The 12,020-nt window shown below is 32.9% G+C and overlaps 1 protein-coding gene across 8 annotated transcripts in view; it reads right to left on the bottom strand.

The window, feature by feature from the left end:
• Positions 1-3,539: 3,539 nt before the first annotated feature.
• PPIG (peptidylprolyl isomerase G) overlaps positions 3,540-12,020 on the bottom strand; it is a 41,549-nt gene continuing 33,068 nt past the window's right edge. For all 8 annotated transcript variants that reach the window (XM_007183241.2, XM_057551405.1, XM_007183242.2 and 5 more), the window contains 5 exons: positions 9,122-9,335; positions 8,167-8,328; positions 6,686-6,773; positions 5,057-5,193; positions 3,540-4,868 (listed from right to left, as the gene is read on the bottom strand). In XM_007183241.2, the coding sequence (XP_007183303.2) occupies positions 3,761-4,868; positions 5,057-5,193; positions 6,686-6,773; positions 8,167-8,328; positions 9,122-9,335 (1,709 nt within the window). In that variant the 3' untranslated portion in view covers positions 3,540-3,760. The remainder of the gene's footprint in view (positions 4,869-5,056; positions 5,194-6,685; positions 6,774-8,166; positions 8,329-9,121; positions 9,336-12,020) is intronic.

Genomic DNA, 12,020 nt, shown 5'->3' with positions numbered 1-12,020 from the left:
TGATTAAACAATTACACTAGAACTTATTCCTAAACCTGGAAATTGTCACTGTTGGCTAAATTCTTAAAAGAAGTTCAGCATTGTTAAACTCTTTGCTCAGTTTTTTCCTAATACAATTTCTGTATCCCCATGGGTAAAATAAAAGTTTTATTTTAATTATCTTCATTATTTAGCTTTTAATAAAAATAAAGGCCGAATAAGCTAATACAATGATTTAAAAAATACAAAAACAAACTGTTTATGATAGTATAGTTTATTTTATACAATGTTTAACTATAAAAGTTGATAGTTTCAGAGTTTAAATTCTGTAAAATGCAGTTTGCAGAAAACAGTTTTAACAGTTACTAGACTAATGATAAGAGAAGCAGCATTTTGAAACTAATTATACAATTGCAACAACAGCTTTATTCCTAAATTTCATTAAAAAAATATACATCACAGTGACTTCTGAGCTAGGAAAAGAAGTGCATTAACTTCATTTGTTTTTCCCTTCCATAAAGAGAGCAGCCATAACTTTTAATATCCCCACATACAAATACCCAATTCACTTATCCTTCAAAATACTATAAACACACAAAGGGGGAACAAAATATACAGCATGTACTTTTGGTAAACATAGGAATTTGCTTGAAAAAGGGGGGCAGGGCAGACACACAAATCAATCCCACCACTCCCCCCAGTACATAAAAACAAACAAAACCCCTCAACAACTCCCTTCTCTGACCCTGCTGATGGAATTTTTCAAATTCCATAAAGGTTCAAAGTGTGATGAAAAAAACTGCCACCCAGAGTAAAAGCAAAATCAACTACTAAAACCATACTAATTTGTTCCACACACTAACCTGAAAACAAATTAGAACTGTCAGTAATTACTACTACTGAAAACATGAGAAGCCCAGTGTGTTCCTGTCCCCAATATTAAGAAATTTTTACTTTTCAGCTTCATATCTTCCACTGAATACAGAATCAAAGGCCATTAGGCAAAGCCAATATGAATCAATATTACACTTGTGCAAAGATGGATTTATAAGACAAATTCTTTGAAACTTCTCTGAGGGATCTGATTAAGAAACTTAGAAACTACAATGCTCTATGAACTCACTACCTATAGAGTAACTTAAAAATGTTTTAAAGCAACCTAGTAGCTTCTCTACAAGCTCTTTAACATTAATCTCTCTGCAGTGTCAATTTCTGTGGCAGACGGTTTACCCAGAAAAAGAATTCACATGAAATAATCATGAAAAAATTTCTCATATATTGCCAATCAAGCAATAAAAACAAACTAATTTAAATATCTTTAAGAGAATATTAAATCAAAGATACTTCGAGGTAAACTGTAAGCTCAAACGTAACTATTATTAATTTGGCAGTAAAGAATTAAATAGTTGACTTTTAGGAAAACAGAGTTGTTCAAAGTAAAAACTAAAGGTTGCACAACTATTAAAAATGTAATGACAGGTTCATTTGATTGGTGTACTATTCAGATGCAAAGGCAGATGAGGTACAATTAATGCTGTTTGATCATTTTCTAAATGTTATTTATATTCTGAAAATAAAATCTAGCTGATTGTCATCTCTCACTTCAACTCCTTCACATATCACTTCAACTCCTTCACATATCTGTTCTATTGTAAAAACAGCTAACGAAGTTTTTTTAAAAAGGCTTATAAATAATGTTTAGCATGGAATTGCTTCTTTGATGACCAAAACAGAATACTACTTAAAGAAATTACTATTTTTTTCTCCTATGGTTACTTGTCTATAATTCTTAGTGGATAAAGCTCCAGGATCAGACAACATAGAACTATTTTTACTTAGCATGTCTTTTTTTTTAAATATGTGTTATTAGAAATCCTTTCTTAAACAGCACCTTTCTTGAAGCTCAAACAGTTCATAACAAAGGCTTTTTAAATGCAGTTTACTGAATTTAAGACAAACAATAACTAATTTAAAATATATAACATTATACAGCTTGGGGACTCAAGACTCAATTATCTCTAAGGTTTGTGGTCAAAGTCTCTAAGGAATCAATAACCCTGGATTATCATAAACATCTATTACTTTTACTATAAGGAAAAAAATTTGGTGAGACTCTGCTACGGATATTTGTTTCAAGATATTGCAAACAATCATTACCCTATTTGTTATATAAATGGCTACCACAATGCCAAATGTATCATTATTGTATTAATCAATAATGGGAAGTATTATGCTAATAAGCATTGCTTTGCTCAGTACAAATAACATTGAGTAGCTACTGGGTTTACGAAGGATCTACCTTGGTAACAGAGTAGCTATTTGACACTACTGACAAATATTAAAGTACAAAAGCACTCTAGAGGCAACTACTAATTGGATTTCTGAAATTTCTTTTCAAATGAGGCAGGTTTTGTGTTTACTGGATGTTCAATATTTTATTTAGAAGAGAAATTACAGAATAAAAGGCCACACATCACTAAAATAGCAATATACAACACACAAAATTCTAAACGGACTTTGGATATCTTTAATGTTTCACACTGTAAGCTATCAAATTTTGCAACTTTCTACTCTATGTGGCAATGTTATACATGCCAAGTTAAAATAATGATTAACAGTTATGGTATAAAGCCACCTGAATAGAAGAAACCAGAGTCATAAACATGCTACAGCCTACAGATATACAGATAAAAAAGATGCATTTTCTTGCCAGTTGAAACTCACAGTTATGAGAGTTAGGAGAAGTCAGTTCAAGTTAAAAAAAACAACCATGCAACATTTAATACTCAACTCTATATAGGTCAGTGGCCAAAAAGAGAAATCTAAGTTAATGTGTCAATACTAACAATTTTTAGAATCTGTCTAACATAAAGACCTGCACAAGTGGTATGTTTTAGTGAGAAAACTATTTTTTTCATTTTAGAGAAGGGTAATGATAATAATAATAATAAAACATTCCCCCAAGGCAACAGTTTCATCTCTTCAGACCAACAGCAACACAGAATTGAGAATTACAACCTGATCTTCAAGGTACAGTTCTTGTCAGATGCTGTGTAACAGCAAGCCAAGCCCAATCAGTACATCAACTGAAAAAAAATACTAAACTATATTTATAGACAGTGAAGTAAAGCAAAACTAAAGAGGAAAAATATTAATATGAAACAAGCTACCAGCAGAACTATAAAGAGTAACATGAAGTGCAATATAAATAACTATGTATTTTAAAGCGCAAATTACTATAAAATCAAAAGTAATGACTTAATATCTCAGGTTATTAGGGTCCCACTTCTGTGTAATTAAAAGCTGCTGCTGCAAGCCTCTGTTATAAATGCAATAGAAAAATCTACACAAGATTTCTTCTACCTAGTGGCCTCTAAGGTTAATCATGAGAAACATAAGCTTTTGTTAACAATGTATTCCAACAATCAGTTATGTTTGTTTCCAACTGGCCCATCACACAAATTAGGGTGTAGAATAGCATGTTTGCTACTGGCTGATTGTTGCAACACAAAAATGCATACATGAAATAGTTAAACACAGCACACAGTATTACACCAAAGTGTTTTTCTCATTTCAAGTTTATTAAAACTTTTGCAGTACAAATTATCCAGGTTGCAGATTATCAAAAGATTGACTCAATAAAGTCCACATTGGGAAAAAAAAAAAAAAAGACAAACATAAACCCAAAACAATGAAAAGAAAACAACATAAAGGGGATTCATCAGCAAGTCTCTAAAACCTAAAATTTGAGACAGAATGGAAACAAGTTTATATAACTCACTCATCCACTTTTGTCTTCATCTGTTCCAGGGCTTGATTCATGATCAAATTTTTTATTTTTATCATGTGTGTGGTCATTTTCTTGACCCTTTGATTTTTGGTTTTCTTTTTCCACTGAGGATCTGGTCTTCTCATCCTCCTTATTTTTCAAAGTGGAGAACTTTAATTCATTGTCCTGACTACTTTGTTTCATTTTTGAGAACGGACTTTGATCCCTATCAGCCTTTTTTTCCCTGTTACTATTTGAGCTACTATGATCACGATTTCTAGAGTACATTCTCTTCTCACCCTCAGAATTCTCTTTTCTGTGTGAACTTTTACTTTCTTGGTTTCTGTATTTTTCTTTGTTTCTGCTTTGACTTTCTTCTCTCTCTGAGCTCCGTGAATCTCTCCTCCTTCTCCTCCTATCTTTACTTCTTGATCTTCCTGGCGTTGCTCTTCTCTCTCGGCTCCGTGACCTTCCTCTTCTCCTGTACTCCTGTTCTCTGTATCTATGATACTCCTTGCTCCTGCTGCGATCTCGGTCATGGCTTCTAGACCGCACTCTTCTGCTCCTGTCCCTACTTCTGCTTCGTTCCCTTGTTCTACTATTGTAACTGTGTTTGCTTTTAGTTACATCGCGTTCTCTACTCCTAGACTGTGCACGTCTGTCCTTGTCCTTACTTTTATTATGATCATGCTCATTGCTTTTGGATTCTAACTGTTTAGACTTCTCTTTACTTCTACTCCTTTCCTGATCTTTTCCTTTAGAATCAGACTTTTCTTTTTCTTTAACATTCTCATGATCCCGTTCTTTACTCCTTGATCTCATCCTCTTTTCTTCATGTCTATTATGCTTTGTATCTCTTTCCTTACTCTTTGATTTCTCTTTGCTCTTACTCCTACTTTTCGATTTGGCCCTTTTCTTTACCTTGTTTTTATATTTATCATCTTTTTCTGAATTTCTTCTGATGTCTCTCTCTTTGCTGTCAGATTTATGGTCTTTAACTTTCTTTTCCTTTTCACTTTTTCTGTTTGGACTCTCAGAAACATGCCTATGATCAGTTATTTTTTTCTCTTTTACTCTAACTGGGCTTCTTTGATTTTCTTTTATTTCATTTAACTCACTCCTAAAAAATGAGGAAAAAAAGTTTTGGGGAAACTTTATTAGGAAAACAATGGTGTCCATTATTGCATGAAATGATATTCTATTTTCCTTAAGACATTCAGAAACAATTGAAATGGCTTTAACTGAAATAATTTTAAATAGTTAAAAAAAATACTTGTTACTACATTTGAAATAAGAGTTAAATCTTACTTATCCCCTTTGATCCATCTTTCACCACTTGATACCCTCATTCTTTGAGCTCTCTGCATCTCCTGCCTCCAATGTGGAGGAGTCTCACTACGTCTGAAACGATCCCTTGATCTGGATCTAGAAGGAGTTCGATAACGCTTTAAAAAAAGAGGGGAAAAAATTAATATATAAAAATATAAAAGCATTACAACAATTGCTAAAGTGTACATATTTCTAGGTTCAAAAAAATGTCTGATTTTTCCATGCCTTTTAAAATAACTAAATTTCCCAATTTTCAGGTAGGAAATCAATGAGGCATAATATGGTTTGATTCTTTGCTTTCATTGCTAATGAAATGTGTGTTTATATGTTCTTGTTTTAAATATTTCTTGGGTTTAAGTTCTAAAACAGTAAATATCGATAGCTATATCCCACATCAACAAAAGCTCTTTTGAATCTTCAATCATTTTTAAGAGTGTAAAGAGGTCCGAAGACAAAAAAGTTTGAAAACTGCCATGAGAATAGTTAGGAAGCCATTTATAGTTCAGAGAATATACAATGGTGAATTGAACTAAGATGGTAGGAGTGGAGCTTGAGAGAAGCAGACAGATTTCAGAGTATTTGGGAGGTTGAGGTTGAACTGACAGGATCTGGTGATGGATAAGTTATATAAGGTAGGAAAGAAAGGGGAGAAACAAAAATGATTCTTGGGCTTCAGGTTTAAGTACTTGCACAGGTGGCAGTGTCTGTCACTGAGACCAGAAATCTAAAGGAGGGTCAGGCCTGAAGAAGTGTTTATGCTTACCATGGTATATGATGAGTTTAAAGTGCCCATTAGGCACCTAAATGGTCATCAAATAAGCCTTTGGTGCCAGAAAGGCAGATGAAAAACTGACAGTTATCAGCATACAGGTACCCAGTGAAGTTACGAGAGTGATGATATTGCCCAAGAAGCATATGCAGAGTGAGAAGAGTTAGAACCCTGAGGTACTACAATATTTAAAGATCAGGTAGAAGAGCATGAACTAGCATTGGAAATTTAAGATAGACTGGCCAGAGACAGGAAGAAAAGATGATGGAAGCAGAGGGGAAAGAGTATTACAAGGAGGGAGATTAAATAAGACAAAGACTGAAAGGATCCAATGGATTCTGTGACATGGAACTGACCATAAAGCAAGTGCTGTTTTCAGCAGAATGGCAGAAGACAAACTGAAATGGCTAAGGAACGAGTAGGAAGTGAAGAAATAATATACTAAGTATAGCCACGTTGGTTAAAAGTTTTGAAAAAACAAGAAGATATTTAAATTCTGATGAGGAGAGTCCAGTGAAGAGAAAGAGTATGAAATAAAAGAATAGGGTTAATTTTTAACAAGCATAGGGACACAGCAGTCAGGAAGTAACAAAGGGATACAAGAAAGATCTCAGTCTCATTTTATGCCATGTACATGTAAAATCCATTAACATCCCATGGATTTTCAACGTGGAAGAACCAACACAAAGATGTTACTATAAAAAGAGAACATATAATTCAATATCCTTATCTACTCTAAATTTTAACTACTTATGTATAAAACAATACTTAAGAAACACTCCAGGATTATTTAAGATAAATGCAATACTATTAGGACTTCTGGGAAAAGAAACACCTACCCTTGGTCCTCTTCCTTTAATTTTCCTGCCAGACCTAGTAACTAAAAGTCGCCTCTGGTATGAAGCAGGCTGGGAGTTAAGTAGATTACTAGAAGGAAGCAAAGGGAAAATTAAAAAACATTATTTTATAAAAATAAATCTGGAGAACATAGCTTTACTGATCTAAACTAATAAATTTAAAGTCTTACATATATAATCAGTGGTTCTCAACCAGGAATATTATCAATCCTAGTAGGTATCTGGAAAAGTATGGGAGCATTTTTACAACTGTCAATGACTAGAGGGTGCTATTGGTACTGAGTGACAAGTCAGGAATGCTAAAATCTTGTAATGTGTGAAGATGAAGAACTATCCTGTTCCCAAATGCCAACTGTGTCCTGTTGAGAAACACTGTTATATAATCATCACTAAGATGAAGTCAACTTGATAGTGCTAAGGAACTCAGAGTAGGCTATATGCTGTTGAGAGAACAATTTTAAAGCTATCTGATTCTAAAGTATCTTACTATCCTATAAGCAGTTGTTCACTGGTAATAAAACTATAGAGAAATGTAATTAATGTGAATTAAACAGAGACAAGATGGTCTGAATTAGCAAAATGTTTAATATCATGCTTTATACCAGAAAGGGAAACTATTTATTTTCAAATAATAATGAGTTAATATTTAATTAGCACTAACAATATCTGTGTAAGTTATATTTGAAAAATGCATTCTAAAGTAGTTCAAATATCTTCTCCTTAATATTTACTTTCTTAGAAACACAATTTCCTATTAACTGAGTAAACTCAATCCAATCCATCAAAATTATCCCAATTCAAGTAACCAAGACTTATTTTTATATGTTTACTATATTATGAAAGTATAGGGGGAATGCTCAGAATTTTATTACTTTTAAATACGTTATTTCCAATTATAAATAAGAGATACCCATCTTTTTTTCTATCTTTGGACATAATTATTAAAATGATTCATAAAGAACTAACAACTTCTAATACTAATAATGTGAACTTATGTAGAAAAATTTTCAAAGTACTTGAATATGCTATCAATTTTCAATACAACAATATTGTAAACCAGGCAAGAAAAACAGCATTTTCCCCCATCAGACAAACTGAAAAATAAAGGTTCTTACTTGCTTAAAAGTTTAATGTATACAAATAACAGAGTAAAACACTTGTTTTAAATGGAATTTGTTTGGAATGACACTTAATGTATCTTTTTGCCATTTGCAGTGCTTGTTTTTTTTTTAAATTAATGTAACTTTTATTCAAAAATCTGTCTGAATTAAGTCAATTTATCTTTTCAGCTATGTGGTTAGCAAAAAGGAGCTTTGCTAACATTATCCTATTAAGAAATTTCAATCTTGGGACAAGGTCACCAATTAAATCTTATCTAAAATAAGCAAATACGGTTTTTTAAAAAAGAAAGGTTCTGTGGTAGAGAGTGTAGGGCAGTTTATAAAGTAAACATATTCACATACCACTCTCTCTCTCTCTCCCTGTTCTTCCTTTCTTTTTCATCAGCTTTAGGAGGACTTTTTCTCATTAGGAATCTATTTTCAGGTACTGGAGGGATTTCTTCTGGACGAACAGTAGACTGGGGTTGTGCTTCAAGATTTTCAGCCTCACTTTCACTAGATGCGCTTTAATAGAAACATACAAAACAAATTCCACTTGGTTATTATGTACCTACCCCGATTTTCCAATTGTTGGTATTTCTTTCCTTTGTAATATGTACAATATATACATCATTCTGTCCCCCATCTCTGACCAAATATGCAATTACATGGGGAAAATACTCATTCCTCTGACAAACCAACCAAAAACCAAAACCAAATGTTTCTGTTATCACATTCTCAAAAAATATTTTCCAATAAAATGGAACCAAACTATGATACTTCATGTGCAATGCCCTCTGATAAATTTAAAATACTTGAAAATATAGGTAAAGAAACTGCTTTAGAGGCAACAGGCTTATAAAGATGAGTTTTAGTACAACCATAGATTATTTCAGACAAAACAGAAAAGAAAAGAAATATGCTGACATTATCTGCTTTCTACCCTATGCTATCATAGGAGGAAAAAAAAATAAAGAACAAAAAAGCGAGAGACTGCTACAGAAAATAAAGAAAACAATCATTGGTTTCCTATAATTCTCACTAATCTTATATTCCTCCCATAAAATACAAACCTATATAACCAAAAGGTCATTGAGTTCAGACAAAATGAACTGAATGGTTTTGTTGAAAATTAAAATGAATGTACCCAAATTTAATCTATAGACTGTAGAATATCAAAATGGTCTTATACTTCATGCTATGAAACATTTCTCACTATTTTCATGTTCCATATAATTGATCCAAAATCACAATAGATTTATATATAAACAGAAGGGAATTAGAATACAAAGTCAGTACTGTAAAAGTAAATTAAGACCTTTTCTTGCTTTTCTTTCGCTTCTTCTTTTCTTTCTTGTGTTTACGAGAATTTTTCCTATGTTTCTTCTTTCTTTTTTTTGATTTCTCTTCAGAAGCACTTTCAGAATCAGAAGAATCAGAAGAGGACTGAGAATCGCTTGAACTATCTGAGTCACTGGATGATGATGAGGAGGAGGATGATGATTTATGCCTTTTCTTGTCTTCTTTCCTAGCTTTAATAAAAAGCAAAACGGTTTGGTCAACACTTTTAGACAAACTTTTTAAGTGGAAGTTTAGATTTTTTTGCAGATTCTCAAAGTCCAGTATTTAACACTTAGCTCATCCAGCTATTTGAACTGAGGGGTACAGGAAAGGAGTTAAGACTCAAGATTAGAATCCAGATCTCCAGATTCATGGGTCAGTTACATTTATATCTAAAGAATTCTGGAAAAGTAATAGGTAAATCTAAAACATTAAACTAAGTTAATTTTAGGAATCATATGAATAACATACTTTTTTAAAGGCACAGAAATAACATTCAAGAATCCCAGATTCTAATCTTTTTGTAGTTTTCAACTTTTTCTCTTATTATCAATATTGGAAGTACAACTGTAGGAGAGAAGTAATAGAAAAAATATTATGCATGAATGTGGAAAGATAAGAAACACGATTCTACTGGCATGGGCTTATTCAATGCCTGAGTATTCCTCTAATGATTAAGAAATTTAGCTTCAGTTGAAGAGCAGACTTACAACAGGGGGTAGTGGTAGTCATTTGCCAATGATTAATAACTGTTTTGGGGTCTCTACAAAAAGTAATTTCAAATTTAAATTTTATTTTGGGTTAAGGAAGTTTAATTTTAAAAGGGGTCTCAAAACTCAAATGCTTTAAGGATGAGGAAACTAACACAGATAAGTGAGGTTAACCAGGAAATGGAGAAAGATATGACAGACTGGACAGAGCTTCGCCCACCTAACAGTATTCTAATTCAAACCATGGTGGACTTAAAGAAGTGAATTCAACAATCTGATTAAAAAATGGGCAGAGGACCTGAATAGACATTTTCCCAAAGACATACAGATGCCAACAGGCACATGAAAAGATGCTCAACATCACTAATCATCAGAGAAATGCAAATCAAAATAATGAGATAGCACCTCACACCTGTCAGAATGGCTATTATCAAAAAAGACAACACATAACAAGCACTGGTGAAGATGTGGAGAAAAGGGACCCCTTGTGCACTGTTTGTGGGAATGTAAATTGGTATAGCCAGTATGGGAAGTAGCATGGAGGATCCTCAAAAAGTTAAAATAGCAGTGCCATATGACCCAGCAATTCTATTTCTGGGTATTTATCCAAAGAAAACGAAAACACTAATTCTTTAAGATATATGCAACTCAACCTTCACTGCAGCATTATTTACAATAGCCAAGATATGGGAGCAACCTAAGTGTCCATCGATACGTGAATGGATAAAGAAGATGTAGCTCGCACACACGTGTGCGCACGCACATGCACACACACACGCAATGGAATATTACTTAGCCATAAAAAAGGAAGAACCTCCCACCCCTTGTGACAACATGGATGGATCTAGAGGGTATTATGCTAAGTGAAATAAGTCAGACAGAAAAAGGCAAATACTGTGTGATTTCAATTATATGTGGAATCTAAAGAACAAAACAAATGAACATACATAACAAAACAGAAACAGACTCATAGATACAGTGAAGAAACTAGTGGTTGCCAGAGGAGAAGGTGATTAAGGGGATGGGAAAGTAGGTTTATGGGATTGAGGTACAAACTTCCAGTTATAAAATAAGTCATGGGGATGTAGTGTAGAGCACACGGAATATAGTCAATAATATTGTAGTATCTCTGTATGGTGACAGAGAGTAACTAGACTTATTATGGTGATCATTTTGTAATGTATAAAAATATCAAATCACTGTTGTATACCTGAAATCAATAGAATATTTTAAGTCCATTATGCCTTAATTAAAACGAAGTACGTGAATTCAGGCTAAAGCTGGGACAATATTGATATATGGATAACTACAATACAGTGGAACACAAAATATATTAGAATCCATCAGTTCATAATGATATAGGTAAATAAAATATAAAGCATTTATCCTTATCATATATGAACTGTACCACTGGCTAATCAAATAGTAGATGAAGGGAAGATGCTCTTTATCAAAAGTACTCCAAGAATAAATGAATAAGGAATTACAGAGTTAGAATATCACCATTTTACAACTCCTAAGGAGGCACTGACCACCAATGGCCACTGCAGAGCACAGAGACAACCTGTCCTAAGTGACTCTTGCTCCCATCAAATAGAATTTAAAAAAATCAAAACTACATCTGATCAATTTTCTAGATCTAACTACAAAGTTATATGAAATAGAAGCACAGAAAGAACACATTACGTAACACAGGGATGCAATCTGTAAAGTTCAGTGTGTGCAATAATGGGAAAGAAACACTACAGGACAAATGACCTAGCTTGTTCAACAAATAAATCTCAAGAAACATAAAAAGAAATGGTGGGATAATCTATTAAAAACAAAAAAAATTTACAACACCAACCCAAATGTTTGAACCTGATTTGGATTCAAATTCAAACATCAAAAAATAAACATTAACTAAATAATTAGAAATTTGAACACTGTAAGGATTTCTGACATTTAGGAACGTATGTGTGTATATGTCTGCATATGATTATGGTATGGTTATTTTTTTCAGAAGAGTCACCTTTAGAAACAGTGAAATATTTATCAATAAAATGTTATGCCTAGAATTTGCTTCAAACAGGAAATGGAGAACTGTCTAAGGATAGGTAACATGAGATTAGCCATAAATTAATTGGTAAAGATGGGTAATGAACATGGGTGATCTGTTATACAATT

The sequence above is a fragment of the Balaenoptera acutorostrata genome, chromosome 8, assembly GCF_949987535.1.
Source record: "Balaenoptera acutorostrata chromosome 8, mBalAcu1.1, whole genome shotgun sequence".
Classification (NCBI taxonomy): Eukaryota; Metazoa; Chordata; class Mammalia; order Artiodactyla; family Balaenopteridae; genus Balaenoptera; species Balaenoptera acutorostrata.
The sequence above is the reverse complement of the archived record's forward strand: the minus strand, read 5'-3'. Positions and strand labels throughout refer to the sequence as shown.